Source organism: Stegostoma tigrinum, chromosome 4 (genome assembly GCF_030684315.1).
Source record: "Stegostoma tigrinum isolate sSteTig4 chromosome 4, sSteTig4.hap1, whole genome shotgun sequence".
Lineage (NCBI taxonomy): Eukaryota > Metazoa > Chordata > Chondrichthyes > Orectolobiformes > Stegostomatidae > Stegostoma > Stegostoma tigrinum.
The window spans coordinates 4,450,145-4,473,338 of NC_081357.1; the positions used below are offsets into that span (position 1 = coordinate 4,450,145).

Sequence of the window (23,194 nt, forward strand, 5' to 3'; positions counted from 1 at the left end):
TTCCTACAAAAGCAGCAAGTTTAAGAGCCCTAATCCCAATTTTTGAAAATATTGTATCAAACTCTCACTTGACTTGTGTTATTTCAAATCAATGGGAACATTATATTCTAAAAATAACACTGTTCCACTTCCTGAATTACACAAAGTTTGATTTTTTTTTTGTCCATCCCCGAACATTCTGGTGCTGTAAAGTAATCAAAAAGACAAGAGAGATCCTTCGACAGTTGAATGGAGTAGTTTTATTTATAACATTTCAACATAGCAATTATGCAAATAAATGTCATCCAAGCAACTTGCAGTTACAATCCATCAAGTTCACAGGATTCTTTTTTAAACATTACTGTTTAGAACAGAATTGTACAGAAATTGTCAATACAATGATACTGTGATATTGCGTTCGGGCAGAGGGGAAATGAGTTCAGTGCCTTCTTTCATCGATCCTGCTGCATCGATTCTGCATTGCTCTAAATGCTGCAATAGAGGAAAGTTATTGCATCACAGCAAAATTACAAAGCATAGCATTTACAAAAAAAATTGAAAAATCACAATTTTGGTCCATGCTCTTGACCTGTCTTACCAAATTCACTTCCCACTCCGAGGTAAAGATAGACCGATGAATCTATTCAATGGAGACAACACTGCAGAATAGTGAAACAAGAGAAAAGGCAGACACAACAGACTTGACTACACCTGTTTAATGTACAATATTAGGAATAAAACAGAAGAAACTATAAACTATTTTAAAAACCTTCCATTGGTTTACCGTTAAGTGACGAGATGATTTCTTCAGGCCACTGTAATAGTGACAAACAATTATAGAAGAGCAGTATGCTGAAAAAAGGAAACTACACTCCTTCACCCAGTTAACAACTGTTGCAACACAAAGCCTTCTGTCATCTCCAGCAGCCGAAGTCGTTGTTTAGAACATCCCCATACTCATTTAAATATCAATTTGTTGTCAAGTGGAATGCCTGTGCCCTGGATGCCTGTTACAACATAATGCAATGCCATGCAAAAAGAAACAAAAGTATAATCCTGCACAGCACTTATAAAGTGATTGAAATCTTTGCTGGAATTTTACAGCATGCATACCTAAAAAAAGACCCCACTCCCACCTCCACCAAAAAAAAATCACAATTTCTTTACAAAAAAGTCAGGGAGGCAGACAGGAATAGGATACAAAGCTCAGGACTTAGTCTGCAGATCAGAAATGAACAAGGTTTTGTGCGTTTCACTATTTGTTACTGAATACGATCTCCATCCTGCTGTGTAGACGTTTTGCTCTTCTGTCAGAACTCTTTTACAATTTTACTTTGCTGACCGAAGATTCCTTGCACTCCTGCGACGTGGCTGCTTGGCCTGAATGTTTGCAGACTCATCCAATTCATGCTTTTCGTTTGCTTTAGTAGAGGTATGAGTTGACAACGCAGCCTTGCCAGCTTGTGCTGCTCGTCTAGAGGATGTACGCGAACTGCCACTGCTTTTGCAGTCCTCTCTAGTGTCTGTTTTGCTACTGCCAACAGCTTCTGTTAATTGACAGACACTTGATTTACTTTCCTTCGGTGCCATTTCTGAAGAGCTGTCATCAGCATTTTGGAGCTGTGGGGACAGTTTTAGGGCTTCTGCTACACTGTCTGCTCTCGCAACATTTAAGTTGCTAATTTGACTGTCACTATGCCTGGACTGAACGGAAATACAAACTTTTTCACTTTCAGACAGATCTTCTGGTTCAGGAAAGTTGCTCCCACCATGACCTTGAGGCTGTATAGCTGCAACATTTACCTTATTATTATCATGCTGTTTAGTCTGCTGTGAGCTGCTCATTTCTTTACATAGCTCTGCAGGTTTAGGAATATTCTGCTGAGTACCAAACCGCTCAGCCTGTAGTAAAGCGCTCGCATCTATATCCTGCTTCTCCTTAAAATTGATGCCTTCTCTCTCACGAGGTTTGATTTGTAATGTGTCTGTCAACTCTATTTCTTGCTGATTTGGGATAGGACCACTGTTTACATGGTCATCACAAAGATCAGACTGCAGCAATTTGTTCACTTCACTATTTCCAATTTGACCTATTTTATGGCCACCTATTTCTTCAACCCTCACTGGCTCCACTGCATTAAATTGCTGCTGTTCCACAATGCCATCTAATATTGAGGTATTTATTTTTACATCTCCAACTTCATTCACCGGACTGATGAGGCTGAAACCAACTTCATACTGTTCTATGGTGCCATCAGATATGAAAGCATCCACTTTTATATCTTTAACCTCATCAACTGGTTCAGAGACGATTAAGTCAGTATCATACTGGTGAACATCTACTTGCACATCCCTAACCTCATCTATTTCTTCAGAGATCCTCAAGTCAGTATCATACTGGTGAACATCTACTTGCACGTCTTTAACCTCATCACCTGGTTCAGGCATATTTACATCAGCATCATACTGGTGTAAATCTACTTGCACATCTTTAACCTCATCTACTAATTCAGAGACATTTACATCAGTATCATACTGGTGAACATCTACTTGCACATCTTTAACCTCATCACCTGGTTCAGAGATGTTTAAGTCAATATCATATTGGTGAATATCTACTTCTACATCTTTAACTTCATCTAGTGGTTCAGAGACATTCAGGTCACTATCGGACTGTGCTGGCTGATTTGCAGTGTTGTTTAAGGCATGGTTGTCCAGTTCCATAGCTCTATTCGATTTTAGAGCATTACACACTTCCGGACAATGTTCTGCAGTACTAACCAAGGCATGGGCTTCCTCTTGAAACTGTTCAGTCAGACTGGAAATGTTTGGGTCATCATTCACAACAACATCTAGTTTGCAAGTATTATCAACATCTCCTCCTTCTATTGCAGTAAGTGCAGTGCATACACTCCTGTTCTCTGTACCAGTAAATACAGAAGTAACAACTGCTACATCCTTAACCTCAAGTGTGCTTGAGCTAATCAAATCGTCACACTGTTCAGGCTGTTCTGAAATATTTGACACAAGAGCATCAATATCCATGTCCTTAGCTTGTTCAACTGTGTTGGAGAGGTCAGATCGTTGAGACTGTTCAGCACCATCTAATATGAAGGTTTGCAATTCTACATCCTGAGCTTCCTTTTCTGAATTGATGCCTGCATGATCATCCTGCTGTGGGTGTTCTTCAGTGCACTGTAGGACCAAGGCGTTCAGTTTTGCACCATCTAGTTTTTCTGATAACTTGGATATTTCTAATCTAGCAACTTCTTCTGTTTGTTCTGCAGCGTTAATCATTAATTTTCCAGCTGAGCTTTTTTGGTGAGCAACCTTGTCACCTTTACTTTCTAATTCTGTTGCAGATGTACTGCAATCATAATCTTCACGTGGCTCTGTGCCTTGTTGATCAGACATACCCCTCTTTTCAACTTGTTTGTCACTGCTCTTACCCCCAGTGGATAATTTGGGAACAGCTGTGGTGGTATTTACTGGGTACATTAGTTCCTCAAGTCTTCCATCCCTACTTTTGACTTGTCCTGCTGTGGGCTTCAGAGTACCTGATACTAATTTAGCAGTTTGAGCACTGTTGCCAAGTTTGTCAACTGGGGTCTTCCCAGAGCTACTGTAATAAATACCATACAAATCTTTAGCATTAGCAGCAGCCAGACAGGTTTTGGGTTTCTCCGACTTCTTACTGGAGTCAGTGAGAGACATAGCCGGTGGTGGTGGTGGGCGGACTGGAACAGCCAAAATAGTTTGCTCACATTCAGACACTCCAGGAGCTGGTTCTTCAGCCAAACAATCAGGTTCTTTATGTACATCCAGAATGCTTCCTTTCAAAGTCACTTCCTCGCCACCAAAAGCCCTGGAGATCACATCAGGAGCTAACAACGCTCCAGCCTTAACCACAGGTAGTGGTTTGTTAGAAGTTCCTGAAGATCGAATGGAGAGGAATGTATCCAAAGGCGCTGGTTTATTGACAGATGACCCACTAGCCTTCCTCAGCGGCACATTAGCCACAGGAAGATTGGGACGGATTTTTGCCTGTGTCGTTGTACTTACTGAAGTGAATGGTACCCAGGGGCTGGTATGAGCAATAAGAGTTTTTCCAGAGAGTTTAATTTCAATCATCTTGGACACAGATTTTCCAGTCTGCCCCTTACAATCATCCTTCTCCTTGCTGCCTTCAATATTTTCCTCCTTTACTCCTAGTGTGCTGATTTTTTCCTCTTCTTTCTCAGGTTTCTTCCAACTGAATTTTCCGAAGGGTGAGCCTTGTTCCTCATCTTTCTTGTCTTCAACCTCATCCTTTTTCAGCATCAGTTTTATACCTGGCTTACTACCGAGGTCTATTTTGTGGGAGGACGAACGGTCACTCCGTTCTTCTTCTAGCTCAGTAACATTCGCACCCTCCTCCTTAGCCAGTCTGATTAGTTTTGCCTTCCTCTCATCGCTCTCTTCCAGCCTCTTCTGTTTCTGAATCTCTTTCTCTTCATCTAATTTCCTCTTCAGACCTGCCTGACGCCGGCGCTCTGTCTCAGTAATCACAACTAAGCCAGCCTGACGATCTAGGTTTCTCCTTTGTTCATACACAGGATTCTCATTTAAGTATGCCTGTAAAAAATAGAAAGAAATGCAGTTACTCCAAGAAAAAATGCACCATTTACAGTTTTAATCAAAGAAGAGGCTACTTACTTCTCAATAACCAACACACAAAAACTCAACAAAACGTCAGCTGTTCTGTGTACAATTCTTCTCCTAGCTTAAAGGAAACAAAATAGTTTATTCCTTTGGGAACTTGAACAACTCAAACCCCAAAATAATCTTCCTGTTCATTGTCCCTTGTTTATAAAGCATTTGAACAACGTTTCTTGTTTCAAAGCACAAACAAATACATGAGCAAATGATTACAGCTCAATAATACAACAGGACAAGAGTGGAACAGCATTTGAGTAATTAACCCAAGAGAGGAACCCATGAGAAGGCACAGAGAGTCAAATGCTTAGCACTATGGTTCTAGTGACATTGGTACTACGGCTTTAGTGATATTACTAATGCTATCGAACAATGGTAGGGAGGGAATTCCAGGATTTTAACGCAATGAAGGAACTGATAGAACATAGAAAAGTACAGCACAATACAGACCGTTCGGCCTACAATGTTGTGCCTAACATTTACCCGAAACCTAAGGTCTTTCTATCCTCCACCCCTACTTTACACTATCATACATGTGCCTATCTAATAGCCGCTTAAATGCCCTTAATGAGGCCAACTCCACTACCCTCTCCAGCAATGCATTCCACGCTCCGACCACTCTCTGAATAAAGAACCTACCTCTGACGTCTCCCCTGTATCTACCTCCACTCACTTTAAAACTATGCCCCTCCTTAGAGCTACCTCCACCCCAGGAAAAAGTCTCTGGCTATCCACTCTATCTATACCTCTGATCATTCTGTACACCTCAATAAAGTCACCTCTCATGCTTCATCATTCTAAAGAGAAAAGCCCTAGCTCTCTCAACCTTTCCTCCTAAGACCTTCCCTCCATTCCAGGCAATATCCTGGTAAATCTGCCCTGCACCTTTTCTGACATCTTTCCTGTACATTTCCCAAATCTCAAATATGCTGAGAGACTTGGAAGTGATCCCTTTGCCACTGGTTTTTTCTTCTTGTCCTTCCAAACTACAGAAGTCACTGATTTGGGAGGTACAGGCTCACCATGGAAAATAAACAAAATTAGCAAGCCATAAAGCAGTTTGTACGGATAGGTTTAGCATAGGTCTGTTAAGGATGCATGTACAGTAGGAGGACAACTTGGCAGGAAGGCTAACAGGCTCAACATACAGAACAGGGCAAGTGGGGGGAGGATACATTAAGCAATGAAGAGGAAGGATGTCAGAAAGGTCTGGGAATAGTTGAAAGATACAGGACAGTATTGGATAAGACAGGTTAAACAGGCTACGGGGAGAATGCAGGGAAGTGGAGTTGAAATGCCCATCAGCCATGATTAAATGGCGGAGTGGACTCGATGGGGCAAATGGCCTTACTTCCACTCCTATGTCTTATGGTCTTAAATCACATTTCTCCCCCCCTAGCTTTCAAAAACTTGGGCATGGTATTCAATGCCAACTTTATTCCTCGATGAAAATTCTGCACTGTGAGAGGGTTCCAAGGAATCAGCAATCCTCCAGCAGTAGGCCATGCATGTAGACATGAATGTCAGTCAGACTTTTTACCAGTAAAGGGAATGAATAGGAATAATGAGGTGCTAAAGAAACAACACACCTAAGACAAATCCAGTCCATAATAATCAACATCTGAAACATGAAAAATATAGCACCAATGATTAAATACAGAACTTCTTGGGTTGTGTGACACCATGAAGTGTTTTTTAAAATCACTGAGCTGCTCTCAATAAACCGATACAAACCTGATCTTTCTAGAGACCCAGCAGTGGTAACTATCCTGAATTGGGTGGAAGAAATGCAATTTGACCATTAATATGCAAGTTTTCATGAAGCCACCATCATGGTTTCGATGTCTGTGCACACACAAACATGTGTACTTACTTACACACACAAATGATGGATAGTTTTGGGCAACACACTGCTCGTTCTTTGCACACAAGAACACAAACACATAGTACATCAGACACTGAGTCTCACCAATACCTACACTGAAATTAAACATTTAACCAAAAAAGTACATCTTACGTAACACATGGGTACAGGCATTCTTGAACCTCTGGAGGTAAATATTTGCATATCCAGAAACCTCATCTAAACTGTATTCCCCCTTATACTGCCAGAGTTATCAGAATTTAGTATTTAACTGGGAGAGTAGCAAAGCATCTAATGCTAATTAGTACAGTTACTCTGCATCATTTTATTTCACAAAGAATTACCACAGATCATCCATTTACGGTCATTGGAAACCTACTGAGACAACTGCCAATGTACTAATGTTATTTGTATTCCTATCGCAGTAGCGCCAATAGAGAATATGGAAAAGCCTTGTATTTAAGTGTGAATGATGAAAGGTATTTGGACATCTTGGGCTGCTGATCAAGCTGTTTTTGTACACAAGTTAGTCCATAAGGTCAAGACTGGTCAAAAGCAGCTACTTTTGCTTCTCACTATCTTATTAGTTAAGAATGCTCCACCGGATATAGTCAATTATTGAAAACTCTGCAAAACTAAAGTCATTTTCTATCAATGTTACGGTCTAATGGTCAGAAACAACATCAAAGCTGCGTTGTCCAATCATTGCACATCTTGAACACAATTATTCACATCTACTGTAATGCTTCAGAAATTATTTCCATTGATTAAAAACCAAGGAGATGCCTGATTAAAAAAATGCAAGTGCCTATCCTTCTTGTTTAACAACTGCAAGAAGGTTTGAAAGAAACACTCAATTAGAAACAAACTTACATTCTAAAATCTTTCACAACCTCAGGACAACCCAAATACCTTTTAAGTTGATATAATATTTGAGAGTGCAGTCACTGTTGTAATATAGAAATTATTAGATAGAAATTATAGTGACATAATTCTGTGCAAAAAAGATGACAGTGCATATATATCCTACTGAGTATGAGCTGTGTGCTTAACAGAGTTGGGACACAATTAGTGCACCAGTAATTCCAGTGCATCATGTTCCAGGCTGTTATCTCCATTCTTGAAATGCTTTATAATCATTCTTCCTAACCTTATATTTATCATTGTGAGCACGTGATTTGACATGATCTTCAGCACAAATCTGATCCCCGTAGAACTCCTCACAGAGCTGGCAGTAAAATCCAGTGACTGGCATCAAAAATTCTGAACCTGAGACAAGGCGAAAGGTATTAGGTCAGAAGAGGAGATGAAATACAGAAGATTCATATAATGATGTAACAAAAACACAAGGCCCAGATTTCATTACATCAAGCTACGGTGTGACTTTACTCTAAGTTAGACTTATCTACAAAGTCATCACCCTAATTAAATCATTGCTGTTGGTTCTCAGTGACCTTTTTTTAAAACCAAAAGGCAACGCATTATTGGACCATATTCTGTGGGCATTAACGGTTTACTGATATAATGACTTAATGGAACTTCAATGATGAATAGGTTACTGGATCACTTAGATGGAGGTTCTGAACCTCAACCCCATCTGGAGACGTGCAGTTCTAAGTAATGGTTACGCAGAGATCAATTTTCACCCACCTCGCCTACACAGTGATGAAATCAACTGCAGCAAACTTTGCATCTATGTATCTAAAATAGATGGTAGCTACATTCTCACTATTATACAAACTACCCTGCCTTAACAGGTACATGAGGTTCTCTCATTCACCAATAAATCCCTTACATAGAACTTCATGACAGTAGGAATTTTGAGCAATAGCAGAAAGATATTAAAGGGCAATATTGCAGAGTTGTATCAGGAATCTCATCCCCCATTAGCCAAATATAAATAACTATCACACGAGTATAAGAAGGGCATGAACGTTAATGCACAAACAGGCAAACTGAATTTAATTCTCTAAATTATACTCCCTTAAAGCAGTTCCTATAGCAAAATATTTAGGACTAAATGAAATAAAATGCAAACTCACCTTTTGCTGGCATTGTTATTTTATCAGTTCGCTTGAGAGAGTCATTTTTGTCTTCACTTGCCATCTTTGCAGACCACGGTCTATCATAAGGATCCAATGTCTAGTTGCATAGTGACAGAGGTACATGGTGGATTTGTACATTTAATTGATATGTATATTGATTTATAAGCGTGCAGCAGGTACATACCAGGAAATACAATTAGTTGTTACAGTACAATAGTACATTATAGATATATACTAAATCGATTTGTTCACACTGTAGTTTATTAGTGCATGTAACTTGCTGTGGAAAATGTAACAGAAAGATTAGAATGGAAAAGATCAAACAAGTAATTTATTGATTGCTTTTTTGAACTGCTTTAAATGGAAGAGAGCTGTATTATAGCATGAAAAGGCATTCTAAACACAGCATTTTGGATGTTACATCACTTTCCATTATTTAACTCCCAACAGGCAATCAATGAAAAGATTTTCACCTGGTAACTTATTTAGTTAGAGTTCTAGATAAACTTGATACTGGATTGCAACCTTTGAAAATCCAAGAGAAGTGTTCACTGTATCAAAACATAGGGCAAGAGGATCAAGTGTGCAATTTGGCACAAGCTAGCTTTGCACACGCAAAATGTGAGATTACATTGCCTAAGAGTGACAAAGGGATACTACAGTAATCTTCAAAATCACCCTACAGATTATGCAAGGTTTAAGATTTTCTTCAGTGAAACAAATTAAATTTTCTTTTTTAACTTTAAAACTTAAAATTAAATGAGGTGCTTTTCTTTTGTTCCCCCTTTCAATGCGTTTTTCTCAAAATGAAATGTAAAATTCATTAAGCTGAACAAAAGAACAAAGAGTAAAGAAAATTACAGCACAGGAACAGGCTCTTCGGCCCTCCAAGCCTGAGCCGAGCGATACCCTCTGTCTAAACCTGTCATCTATTTTCTAAGGGTCTGTATCCCTTTGCTCCCTGCCCATCCATGTACCTGTCCAGATACATCTTAAAAGACACTATCGTGTCTGCATCTACCACCTCCGCTGGCAATGCGTTCCAGGCACTCACCACCCTCTGTGTAAAGAGCTTTCCACGCACATCTCCCAGAAACTTTCCTCCTCTCATTTTGAACTCATGACTCCCAGTAATTGCGTCCTCCACTCAGGGAAAATGCTTCTTGCTATCCACCTTGTCTATACCCCTCATGATTTTGTAGACCTCAATCAGGTGCCCCCTCAATCTCGGTCTTTCTAATATAAATAATCCTAATCTACTCAACCTTTCTTCATAGCTAGCACCCTCCATACCAGGCAACATCCTGGTGAACCTCCTCTGCACCCTCTCCAAAGCATCCACATCCTTTTGGTAATGTGGCAACCAGAGCTGTACACAGTACTCCAAATGTGGCCGAACCAAAGTCTTATATAACTGTAACATGACCTGCCAACTCTTGTACTCAATACCCCGTCTGATGAAGGAAAGCACACCAAGCTCTCTTCGCAGCTACAACTGAATTTAAGTTTCAAAACACTGGATAAAATTCAAGTTAAAAGTCCATCATATCTGGGGAAAATGTAGCCTGATTTTGTTTTAACAAATTTCCAGGATGTTCACAATTTTTCATTACGTTTTCCATTTGATTCTTCAGCTTTGAGCAGTTTCATTCTTTAAAAAAAAATCTAAATATTTCCTCTGTTGCTACTTCTTTCTTGGCATTTTTTTTTTGTTCCTGACTTTGCACTTCTCTCTCATTACCAAACTGCAACATTTGTGTTTAAAACATAAGGCTTTCCTTGGTCCTCAACATCTTCATTACTTCAAATGTCGTGACCAAGTTGATCTGGCTTTTCTTTTCCACCAGATATATCATAGTGCCATATCAACACACACTTATTATTCAAGTCCTTCTTTTTGGCACCATCACATCGAAATTCTCAGTTTATACGTTGAACTTCATAATGTACCTTTCTTTGGTGAAAACTATTTTAGTATTATATTTTTACTTATGTTGGCTTCTCAATTTTAGCACACAGTATGGGATTTGAATGGCTCAACTGTTTTAACTTGACAGGTTCTTCAGTTTGATTCAAATAAAGTCAAAACCTTGCTATTTCAAACTACTTTACTTCTTTTATTTAATTTAATTTAATTTCCAAACAAACGATAGCTCTGTCCATGATACAAAGTTGGCAACACGCGGTGTGACTTTTCAAATCAATTGTGTGAAGCTGAAACATCAGAAAACAATGGTAAGTATACGCACCTGCCTATGTCGCTTATTATGCATGTGAGTGAAAAAGTCGAACAATGTCCCACAAATGGTATTGCAATTTTTGCACCAGTGATTCCCTGTATCATAGTATTCATACACATCTCTAGATTCAGGGAGGTTTTCACGTAGCTTCCTTGTTTTAGCATCCAACTCCTCCAAAGATCCTTTCCTTGTTGAAATCTCCTGTATTAAAAGCCATCGAGATGGTCATATATAACAGCATGATTCCAAGTTTCAAACAAGTTCAAATTCACAAGTGAACTCCCTAAAAAGGTTGTCATGATATGAAATGATCATTATGTGCCTGCTGTCAGAATTGTTGGAATTACAGTTGACTAATATACACAAGAGCAGGCCTGTACAGCATATAAAATTTCAAGTTGGCTGGTTGAGGTAGGGTATTGCGTCTTATCGAGGGGGTCAATCACGTTTGTCAAGAGTTTTTAAGAATCAGTGATCGATCCATTCAAAGAATCAAGAGAAGTAACTGCTGGAAGAGATGAAGCCAAGTACAAGACTGACTTTTACAAAACGAAACTTTTCAATTAAAATATGGTCAAGATCATATTATGACGTCCTTTATACGGGCCCAACGTTTTTACGGCAGTCTGACGAGTAGTTTGAATAAACATTTCAAAGTCACTACCTTTGACGATGTCAAATTTTCTTCTTTCAGCAGCACCTTTTCCAAGACATCGCCTTTGTGCTTGTCAGATGATTTTGAACTTTTATCTTGAATCACCACCCCCAAGATCTGAGCCACTTTCTCCAGCTCCGATAGCTTTTTAACAGTCTCCTCAACCTGCTGACGTACTAAAGACATCTGGCGAACAATGTCTTCCTGTAGCTTGCCATTTTCAACCAGAAGAGGGTCCTTGTGTCCATCCTTTTCACGACGTTTCTTTCTTAGCAATTCCCCTTTGCACATTTAAGGCAGAAGGGAGAGGTGAAAATTTAGTTTTGAAACTCATCACCTCAATAAATGCGTAAATCTTGAGCACACCCAGAGTTTATATCAGTGGATTCATCAACATTTTTCAGCTTCTTGGCCAAGGGGAGTGCAGACCATAGTTGCTGCATAGAGTCAGAGACTATTGGTGTTGTGTGGATCTTAATTTTTGTGGGTTTACATGCCACCTGGAAGGGAGGTGCTGAAACACCTGCGGACACCACAGTACAAATTAGGCTTCTTGAGCATTTGCCCATCATCCACCTGTTGGTGGATAAGAAAGACTGTACTGAGTCAATATCCCAGCCAAGTGTCTGTGGGCTGTTATTTTTCTCCCCAATGTCTCAAGTGTAAAACTCTAAGAACTAAACTGAAATTTGTCATGATTCTTACCTTAGAACATATGTTGAAACAAGAGTTAACTCCTACTGCACTGTGGTTCATACTGGGACTTCACAGTCCACAAAAACAAAAGTTCTCTTTAAAACATATAATGAAGTAAACAATTCCCACTGTAAAGAGAAAAGGTGTCTGGTATAGAGGCAGTATGGAATAGTGGTCAACTACAATTATTTTATGGAATGGGGTTTTAAAAGACAGGTTAGACTGCTGCAGCTGGTCATTAAAAGAATGACAATTACAAACACAAAGATGGATAATCACTTCTTTGTCAAACAAGCAGTGCACTTTAGCACATGAACATAGTCAAAAGTTAACATGTGACAACCTGCTGCAATTTCTACCTTGCTGTTTTCGAAGTTTCTGCAGCTCATTTCCAAGATAATCCAGACGTTTCGCCCTAGCTTCTTTCTCCTTGAGGAGCTTGGCTTTCTCTTCCAGAACCTGGGTTAAACCAATGTGGGGCTTGCTTTACATTGAAAAGATTGCAAGTTACAAGCATATAAAGCATGCTAACAAATTTGTCAAGCACATGGTCCCGAGATCCCAATCTAAACAATGATACCTGAGAAAAATAGTAACTGACAGGCAAGATCTTCCACTTTTGGATCAAGCATTGAAAGACTAGGCTGTGTAACACAACCTCAACCAACCTAAGGGAGCACATGAACAACAGCTGTTCCACTTGGCGCTCTGAATTTGCTCCATGATTCAATAAGATCACTGTTGATCTGACTTTAACCTCAACTCTATATTCCTGCCTTTCCCAGATCATCAAGGATATATCAACCTCTCCCATAAAAATATTTAAAGGCCCACTGCCTTTTGAGGATGGGACTTCCAAAGACACTCAAAACATCAGTGAAATCCTCACCTTGGTCTTAAAATATCCGAGGCTAAAATCCATCAGGACCTGGGAATATAGAACATAGAACATTACAGCACAGTACAGGCCTTTCGGCCCTCGATGTTGTGCCGACCTATCATACCAATCACAAGCCCATCTAAGCTACACTATTCCATGTATGTCCATATGCTTATCCAATGACGACTTAAATGTACCTAAAGTTGGCAAATCTACTACCGTTGCAAGCAAAGTGTTCCATTCCCTTACTACTCTCTGAGTAAAGAAACTACCTCCAACATCGGTCCTATATCTTTCACCCCTCAATTTAAAGCTAAGACCCCTCTTGCTCGCCGTCACCATCCTAGGAAAAAGGCTCTCTCCCTATCCACCCTATCTAACCCTCTGATTATTTTATATGTTTCAATTAAGTCACCTCTCAACCTTCTTCTAATAAAAACAGCCTCAAGTCCCTCAGCCTTTCCTCTTAAGACCTTCCCTCCATACCATGCAACATGCTAGTAAATCTCCTCTGCACCCTTTCCAAAGCTTCCAAATCCTTCTTATAATACGGTGACTACAACCGTACACAATACTCCAAGTGCGGCCGTACCACGTACAACTTCACCATAACCTCTTGGTTCCGGAACTCAATCCCTCTATTAATAAAAGCTAAAACACTGTATGCCTTCTTAACAGCCCTGTTAACCTGGGTGGCAACTCAAGGATCTGTGTACATGGACACCGAATCTGTCAACTTGCAGTTTCAACGGTTCTAGAATCGCCGTTTAGCGTCACATACACCTTGATATTCAGAACAAAATGCTTGTTATTTTGCAGCTACTTTTCCGTAATAACCATTCATCACATTTGGGATGGGGCATTCCTCACTAGTTATTGGTCACCTCTACTGACCCTAAAAGTGAATGGTTCACTGGGGTGTTTCAAGGGTAGGTAAGAGTCAAAAACATCTTAAGTCACATATCAGCCAGAACAGGCAAGGGAGGCAGATTTCTCTTCCAAAAAAAAATGACTGAGCCAGATGGTTTTTTCATTAAATAGAAAGTGGTTACATGGTCTCATTAGGTTAGCTGTCAATTCCAGATTTTAGTGAATTTAAATTTCACAATTTGCCACAATGGGATTTGAACCCACAACCCCAGAACATTCTTCTTTTGGGATTTAGTCAGTGATACTACTACAACTGCGTTGTTGCTCTCCTCTACCTTAATGACGCATGTACCACAGTGCCATGATCAGTTATTTCTATCCTAAACTTGCAAACAAGGAGAATGAATCTCAAATCTGTTGGACAACCATAAATGCTGAGACCACTGTATTTCTGCCTCGCAAGCAGTAACACATCTTCTCCCCGTCCACTAACCAAACCACAAGGCCCTACCCTAAGGGAGCATGACTACCTCTAAATTCAAAACATCCAGATATTTTTCTCCATCTTTGATGTGTTGCAGTGTCTACAGTTTGGCCTCCAGATCATCAATTAAGTCTCCACTGCTTGAGATGTACATATTTAAAACAGATGGGATTGCCCTAGAACAACGGCATTCATATGCTACACCCGTTATATTCATCTGTCCTACCTTCCTTAATTTTTGTGTTTATTTAACTCCTTACTTACCAAACATAGAACAGTTACTGCACAGGAACAGGCCGTTCGAGCCACAATGTTGTGCCAAACATGACGCCAATTTAAATAATCTCTTTTGTCTGCCCTTAGTCCATATCCCTCCACTCATTGCATGTTCACGCCCTTATCTAAAACACCCCTACCATATCTGCCACTGCCAACACCCCTAGCAGCGCGTCCCAGACTTCTGCCAGTCTGTGTAAAAACCTTGCCCCTCACATCTCTGAACTTTCTCCCTCTGAACTTAAATGCATGCCCCCTAGTACTAGATATATCAACTCTGGGACTCTGAACAATTTATTCAGTAATTTTACACATTCTATTTAACCCTTCCAACAGTTCCTGCGCTATTTTAAATCTTAGAACTAGATTAGCTCTGAATCACTTAAGGTAATAACCAAATGGCTAACTTGATCCTCTGTAGGAGAACAAGAAAATAACAGAACTTAAGACACGGGGACCAACAAGAGGATGTTATTATCACACAGGAAATCAACATGGACTTGATGCCCAAATGATTCTCTGGCTTCTGTTTCTCTTGGTCCTATTCTCACCAAACTGCTGATCACTTAATGTCCCTTCCTGGCCACAATTTCTGATCATTATCACATTTTTGCTCATGGCATTTCACACACTATGAAGACACACAGTGTGGTGAAGGCACTTTATAATGCACATCTTTTCTTTTTCTATCACTTTTCCCTCATCCCTCATTTCCCAATTACTGCCACAGGACAAAGCAATTCCTCCTTCCCTGTCTTGCCTCAACTTCGACGCTTAGCTCAATTCCCAGTGTTTGCACTCTCTTGCCAGTCAGGTTCAATGACAAATCTCTGAATTACTCCAAGTGCCACATGCCAGTGACAGCAGGAATGAGAGGATAAGACAGATGAATGCACAGTTGAGGAGCTGATGCAGGGGGCAGGGTTTCAGATTCTGAATCTCTGGGATCTCTTCTGGAACATAAGTACAGGTTGTACCTGAACTGGGAGGGGATCAATATCCTGGGGGAGAGATTTGCTACAGCTACTCAAGAGTTTAAACTTATCTAGCAGGGGTTTGGGACCAGAAGCAGTAATGAGACAAGACAGAAGAGGTTGGTACACAAGTTAAAGACAGCAAATTAAACTGAAGACCACGGCAGAGAATGAGGGAAGACTGATGAAGTAAACTGCATTTATTTCAATGCAAGAGGCCTGACAAGTAAAGCAGATGAATTTGGGACATAGATGGGAACATGGAATTGGGATATTATAGCAAGCTCAGTGTTCCAGGGTACAGATGTCATAGTAAGAATAGAAGGGGAGCCAAGAGACGAGAAGGTGTGACATTTTTGATTAGAGAAAATATCACAGCAGTACTTATAAAGGATATTCCTGAAGTATCATCCAGTGAAGCTATGATGGTGAAACTTAGGAATGGGGGAAAGAGGGTTCACTTCAATGGGATTATACAGTACATCCAATGGTCAGCAGGAGATAAGAGCTATCTGCTGCTCAAAGAATAATCGGGAAGTAAATAGTAGGGGATTTTAACTTGACAAACTCAGACTGAGACTGCCACAGAGTTAAGGGCTTGGATGCAGAGGAATTTGTTCAGCATGTTCACAAACACACTTTCAATCCATATCTGGATGGCCCTACTAGAGAAGGGGCAAAACCCCACCTCCTCTCGGGAAATAAGGCAGGGCAAGCGACTGAGGTGTTGATGAGGGAACACTCTTGGACGAGTGGCCATAATTCTATCAGTTTTAAAATAGTTACGGAAAAAAGAAAGGTATGGTCCACAAGTTAAAAGTTCTCAAGTGGGGCAGGCCAATTTTGATGGTCTTAGGTCGGAGCTTTCAAAAGTTGAGAAAACAAAAGTGTAGAGCTGGATGAACACAGCCGGCCAAGCAGCATCTTAGGATCAGAATAGCTGACATTTCGGGCCTAGAGCCTTCATCAGAAAAGGGGGAGGGGGAAGAGTGTTCTGAAATAAATAGGGAGAGTGGGGGAGGCGGATCGAAGATGGATACAGGAGAAGATAGGTGGAGAGGAGACAGACAATTTAAAGAGGCCGGGATGGAGCCAGTAGAGGCGAGTGTAGGTGGGGAGGGGATAGGTCAGTCTGGGGAGGACGGACAGGTCAAGAGGGCGGGATAACGTTAGTATCTCGGATTCTCCAGCATCTGCAGTTACTTTTATCTCTGATACAATTTTAACCTCACTGCAAAGCATCTTCTAGGGATGCCTTTCAAAAGTTGATTGGGGAAGGCTGTTTGCACATAGAGGAGCGTCTGGCAACTGGGGGGCTTTCTAAAGCAAAATAATGAGAGTTCAGGGACAGCACATTCCTGTTAGTGTAAAGGGACAGGCTACAGGAGTACGGAACACTGGGTGACTGGAGATATTAAGTTTCTGGTCAAGAAAAAGGACTGGTACGGAAAGCTGGGATCAAGTGAATCCCTTGAGGACTATAGAGGGTGTAGGAGAACAATCATGAGGGAACTCAGGACGGCAGAGAGAGAAGATGGGATAGCTTTGGTAGATAATGTAATGGAGAATCCAAAGAGATTCAACCAGTGTACTAATACAAAGAAATAACTCAGGCAAGAACAGGGCCCCCTAAAGATCACTGAGGCCATCTATGTACGGATCCACAGGAGATGGGAGAGATCCTAAAAGAATATTTCATATCAGTATTTACTCTGGAGAAAGACAGTGGAAGCTAGGAAAATCTTGGAAATAAACAGTGATTTCTTGAAAGGAGTCCGCATTACAGAAGATAAGGTGCTGGGGGTCTTAAAACTCATGCAGGTAGATAAATCCCCAAGACCTAATCAAGGATATTCCAGGACATTGTGGGTAGCTACAGAAGAAACTGCAGGGCCCTAGCAGAGATACTTATATCATCAACAGCCATGAGTGAGGTGCTGGAAGACTGGAGGGTGGCTAACGTTGTGCCATTATTTAAGAAAGGTTGCAAAGAAAAGCCAGTGAACGACAGACCAGTAAGCCTGATGTCAGTAGCAACTAAGTTGTTGGTAGAGACTCAGAGACAGAATCTACATCATTTGGAAAGGCAAGAACTGATCAGGGATAGTCAGCATGGCTTTGTGCATGGGACATCATGCCTCAAACTTAACTGAGTTTTTTGAAGAGCTGACCAAGAACATATTTGAAGGCAGAGCAATAGACGCTGTCTACATGGACTCGAGCAAGTCCTTTAACAAGGTTCCACATGGTAGACTGGTTAGTAAGGTTAGATCATCTGGGATCCAGGGGCAACCAGCCAAGTAGATACAAAATTAGCTTGACTGTAGGAGACAGTGGTAGAGGGTTGCTGTTCAGACTGGAGGCCTGTGACTAACATGTGCTGCAAGGATCATTGCTGGGTCCACTGTCATTCATCATTTATATAAAGTATGTGGATAAGAATATCAGAGACACGGTTAATAAGTTTGCAGATGTTACCAAAGGTAGTGGTATAGCAAATAGTAAAGGAGGTTAGCGAAGAGTACAATGGGGGCCAAGAAATGGCAAAAGGAGTTTAATTTAGATAAATATGACTTGCATTTTGCTAAGACTATCCAGGGCAGGAACTAGAGTTAATGGTAGGGCTCTGGGGAGTGTTGCAGAAGAGAGGTATTAGTTCACGAAGGTGGTATCACAGGTAGACAGGGTGGTTTAAGGCAGCGTTTGGCACTCTGGCCTTCATCAATGTCCAACAAAGCTACAATACGACATGCCAACTTCTATATTCATGCTCTGACCAATAAAGGTGAACATGCCAAACACCGCCTTCACCACCCTGTCTACATGCGGCGCGGCTTTCAAGGAACTATGCCCCTGCTCCTCTAGCTATAGCTCAGACCTTCCCGTCTCAGTAACTTGTTAATCATTTTTGCATCCTGGAAAGCGCCGCATGTAGACAGGGTGGTGAAGGCGGTGTTTGGCATGTTCACCTTTATTGGTCAGAGCATGAATATAGAAGTTGGCATGTCGTATTGTAGCTTTATTGGACATTGGTGAGGCAACGTGTGGAAAACTGCCAATAATTCTGGCCGGCCTGCTATAAGAAGAATGTTTTTACACTATAAATGGTGCAGTAATAATTTACAAGGATGGAGGTTTCAGTTACAATGAGGGTGGTTCAGCTGTGATTTTTTTCCCTGCTGTGTAGGAGACTGAGGGGTGGCCTTATAGAGGATTATAAAATCATGACAGACATACATAATGTGAATAGCCAAGCTCTTTATTCTCAGGGTAGGGGGGGTCCAAAACTACACAGCATAGGTTTAAGGCGAAAGGGGAAAGATTTCAAAGGAACCTGAAAGGCAACTTTTTTTTTACACCGAGGATGGTGCATATCGAACAAACTGCCAGAGGAAGTGGTGGAGATGGGTACAATTACAACATTTAGAGCATAGAGCATAGAACAGTACAGCACAGAACAGGCCCTTCAGCCCACAATGTTGTGCCGACCATTGATCCTCATGTATGCATCCTCAGATTTCTGTGACCATATGCATGTCCAGCAGTCTCTTAAATGACCCCAATGACCTTGCTTCCACAACTGCTGCTGGCAACGCATTCCATGCTCTCACAACTCTCTGTGTAAAGAACCCGCCTCTGACATCCCCTCTATACTTTCCACCAACCAGCTTAAAACTAGGACCCCTTGTGCTAGCCATTTCTGCCCTGGGAAATAGTCTCTGGCTATCAACTCTATCTATGCCTCTCATTATCTTGTATACCTCAATTAGGTCCCCTCTCCTCCTCCTTTTCTCCAATGAAAATTTAAAAGGCATTTAGATTTAAAAGGCATTGATAGGGAAAGTTTAGAGAGATATGGACCAAACGTAGACAAGTGGGACTAGTTCTGTTTAGGAAACCCAGTTGCCACAGAGAAGTTGGACCAAAAGGGTCTGCTTCCATGCTGTGTGGCTCTATTTCGCCTTCCCTTTACATCTTCTCAGGAAACACTGTAATAACTCTAAAGTCTCCAGCAACGCATAAGAGTACACCAGAGTCAAGATGGCCTCAAAATTTCCTCTGGGAATTTGACAATGGACTGCCCAACTTCATGGCAGAGGCAAAAACTTTCTATCAACCATGGATCCCAGTTTCAATGTTCTGTTGTGCAGAATTACAAATTAACGTAATGTATTTCCAACTGCAAGGTCCATTCTCCACACTTGAATTTCAGTGAAGTATCATTAATGTATCAATACAGTATCAATAAAGAATTTCAAATAAGTATCAATAAATAACTTCCAAATATGAAGACATCACCAGAGTGTCAGAGGGCACAGTCAAAACAACCATATTCTAATCACATTTTCCAGCATATGGCCCATAGCCTTACACACCTTGGCATCACAAATGCACATCCAAATACTTCTTGCATGTTCTGAGAATTTCTGCCTCTGCCACCCTTACAGGTTGACATTTCCAGATTCCCACCATTCTCTGTGGGAAGATTTTTCCTCACATCTCTTCTAAACCTTGTAGAGTCACGGAGCCATATAGCATGGAAACAGACCTTCTGTCCAACTAGCACACAGCAAACTAAACTAGCCCCACGTGGCTGCTCCTGGCTCACATCTGTCCAGTCCTCTGCAATTCATGAACCAATCCAGATGTCTTTTAAATGCTCTAACTGTACCTGCAACAACCACTTTCTCTGGCAGTTCATTTCCCACAGTGTTAATATGTTGAACCCTGTACCCTTAAATAGTTTTCCTCTCACCTGAAAAATATGCCCCCTCATTTTGGAACCCCCCACCCTAGAGCAAAGATGCTGTCATTCACCTTATCTATGACCCGCATGATTTTATAAATCACGAAGATCACTCCTCAACCTACTCTGCTCCAGTGAAAAAAATGTCTTTCCCATTTGTTTTTATATCTCAAACCCTCCATTTCCCGCAACATCCAGGTAAATCTTTCTTGAATCCTGTCCTATTTAATAATGTCCTTCCTATAACAGGGCAACCAGAACTGCACACACTATTCCAGAACAGGCCGTACCAAGATTCTGTACAACTTCAACATGACATCCCAACTCCTATATCCAAAAAGGTCTGAGCAATTGCTGGCACGCATGCAAAATACCTTCTTAACCACTCCTTCTTTCCCTTAAATCCATGCCCCCGAGTCACCGATCTCTCCAGCAAGAGCAGATGTTTCTTCTTTGCTCCTTATCTAAGCTTCTCATAATTTTATACATCTCAATCATGTCCCCTCTCAATCTGCTTCGTTCCAAAGAATACAAACCCTGTCTATCCAAACTCTCTTCATAACTGACACTCTCCAGCCCAGGCAGCATCTTGGTACATCTCTTCTGCACCCTCTCCAGATAAAAATCACTTCCCTTCTACGGTGCGATTCCAGAACTGCACACAGAAGAGACTTCTCTTACGATCAAAAGCTGTTCATTCTCACTACCAGGGCTTCTCCAATCTCGTTTCCAAAGCACAAGAGAAATCTTTCAACTTGGCTTTCCCACTAAGAGAACAGCAAGAAAAATTAAATCCTTTTTCATGTTAGACAAAGACACACAAACACAGACAAACCTTTTGCTTCTGTTCAGATTTCCTCTTCTCCTCCTCTGCAAAATTGGGCATCAGCATCATCCGATTCGAGGCTGCTACTGGAACTTGGCTCAAAGTAGGTGTTGTCTGCACGTGTACCAATACAGAATTCTTTTGTTTGTGGTCTGCAATGTCTTCAGGATCATTAACTGTTTCAATGACCCTTAGATTTGGTCGGGTGACCTTGGGTGGCTGCATAACCACAAACATTCGATTGTTTGGTTGCTGAGCATACGGCTCAGTAACTTGCGAAGGTGGGTACATTGGCCAGGTTGGGGCAGACAATGAGGCATAAGGGTCATATTGATTATAGTTAGGTGGCGGTGCATTTAGTGGGTAATTTACTGGAGGTGCTGGATATTGCCCGTAAGGTGGCAAGGCATAGTTTTGTGATGGGATTGGCAATAAACCAGGTTTATGGACCGTTGGGATTACTGTAGGACATCGTGCTTTCTCAGGCTCTTTTGCTGTTTCTCGATTAAACGACTCCTTGCCATCTCTCACCACAGGACCTGAGGTATTTTCCAGTTTATGCAACCTCGTTCGTGTTTGTGCATGAGGTTCTGGTGATTTTGCCTCATTTCGGCTTCTTCGCTTCTCCCAGGAAGCAATTTTGTGAGGTCCTAGCAGATGTTCAGGTGATCGAGTTACAGGTTTTTTCCCATGCAGTCGTTCCTCAGTACGGGCTGCCAGTTTGCTGATCTCCGTTACTCCTATATCGAGTCCAATGGTCTTCAGTAAATCATGGATCTTTTCATATTCTTTCTCAGGTTTTGCACTTGCCAAGTTCGATGCTCCTTCAGGCAAACTGGTTTGTCTTACAGGAAGGAGATTCCGGTTTGCAAGAGCATCTCTATGTTTCCCACCTTCTGTTTTCTCTTCCTCATCTTCTCCATAGAGAAACCTTTCCTCATCCTCTATATCTGGAAAATTATGCTTCCTCCTCTCTAAGTTCCCATTTTCAGATTCTTCTAATAAACCAAGCATACGACAGAAACCATAGCCATCCTGACGAGCCCGTTCATGTGGAAGAAGGAAGTCTGAAACCCGGTCCTGAACCTCAGATCTTTCCAAATTTGATTTTGTGCCAATCTTACCCGGAACATCCCTCTCAAAAAGGAAATTGGTATTGGACAGACCAGGGACACCTCCCTGATCAGTGATTTGATGAATTTCTCTCGTGTCTTGCATGAAAGAGAATTCTTCAGTCTCAGCGTAACTTGATTCATGCTGTGGTAACCGTGTGAAGCTGTGCGATGAAACATAATTTTTCTGCTGCTCAGGGCTTTCATTGACTGTGGCACCATGATACTCATCAAACTAAATTAAAAGAAACAAAATAGGGTCAACAAGTTAGATGTTCACATTTTCAAACCCCTTATTATTAACACTGATTGCTAGAGATTCATGCAAGTCAAAATGCAGCTTTTTGAACTGAAAAAGTGAACAAAGGTAGTATGAACTTGGCCTTTTGCAGCATTATACCTTCCAATTCTTGAGTGGGCTTGTGTTGAAAAACAGGTCTGGAGAACAAAGGAATGTTCAATTTGTCAGTTATGAACTGTTTCCAGCCAAGGCCCAATTACGAAAAGGGGCTGTGATCAATGCTGGACTAAGGGTATTGTAATTCACAGAATCCCAACAGTGCGGAAGCAGGCCAATTGGCCCATCGAGATCACACTGGCCCTCCAAAGAACATTTCACCCAGACACACCTCTACCCTATCTGTGTAACCCTACATTTCCCGTGGCTAATCCACATAACTTACACAGCCCTGGAAACTATGGGTAATTTAGAAATGCCAATCCACCGAACCTGCACAGAGTCATAGGACCATACAGAACCTGTGGTTCAACTTGTCCACGTCGCCCAGATATCTTAAATTAATCCCATCTGCCAGCATTTGGCTCATATACATTTTAACTCTTTCAATTCA

General features: G+C 41.1%; 1 protein-coding gene across 6 annotated transcripts in view; it reads right to left on the reverse strand.

The window, feature by feature from the left end:
* Positions 1–216: 216 nt before the first annotated feature.
* The window catches only part of znf318 (zinc finger protein 318), a 90,315-nt gene continuing 67,337 nt past the window's right edge, over positions 217–23,194 (reverse strand). For 5 of the 6 annotated variants that reach the window (XM_059645106.1, XM_059645104.1, XM_059645103.1 and 2 more), the window contains 7 exons: positions 21,241–22,578; positions 12,534–12,633; positions 11,488–11,759; positions 10,833–11,024; positions 8,581–8,680; positions 7,689–7,807; positions 217–4,593 (listed from right to left, as the gene is read on the reverse strand). In XM_059645106.1, the coding sequence (XP_059501089.1) occupies positions 1,309–4,593; positions 7,689–7,807; positions 8,581–8,680; positions 10,833–11,024; positions 11,488–11,759; positions 12,534–12,633; positions 21,241–22,578 (5,406 nt within the window). In that variant the 3' untranslated portion in view covers positions 217–1,308. The remainder of the gene's footprint in view (positions 4,594–7,688; positions 7,808–8,580; positions 8,681–10,832; positions 11,025–11,487; positions 11,760–12,533; positions 12,634–21,240; positions 22,579–23,194) is intronic. The other variant, XR_009445650.1, reaches the window with a different exon arrangement.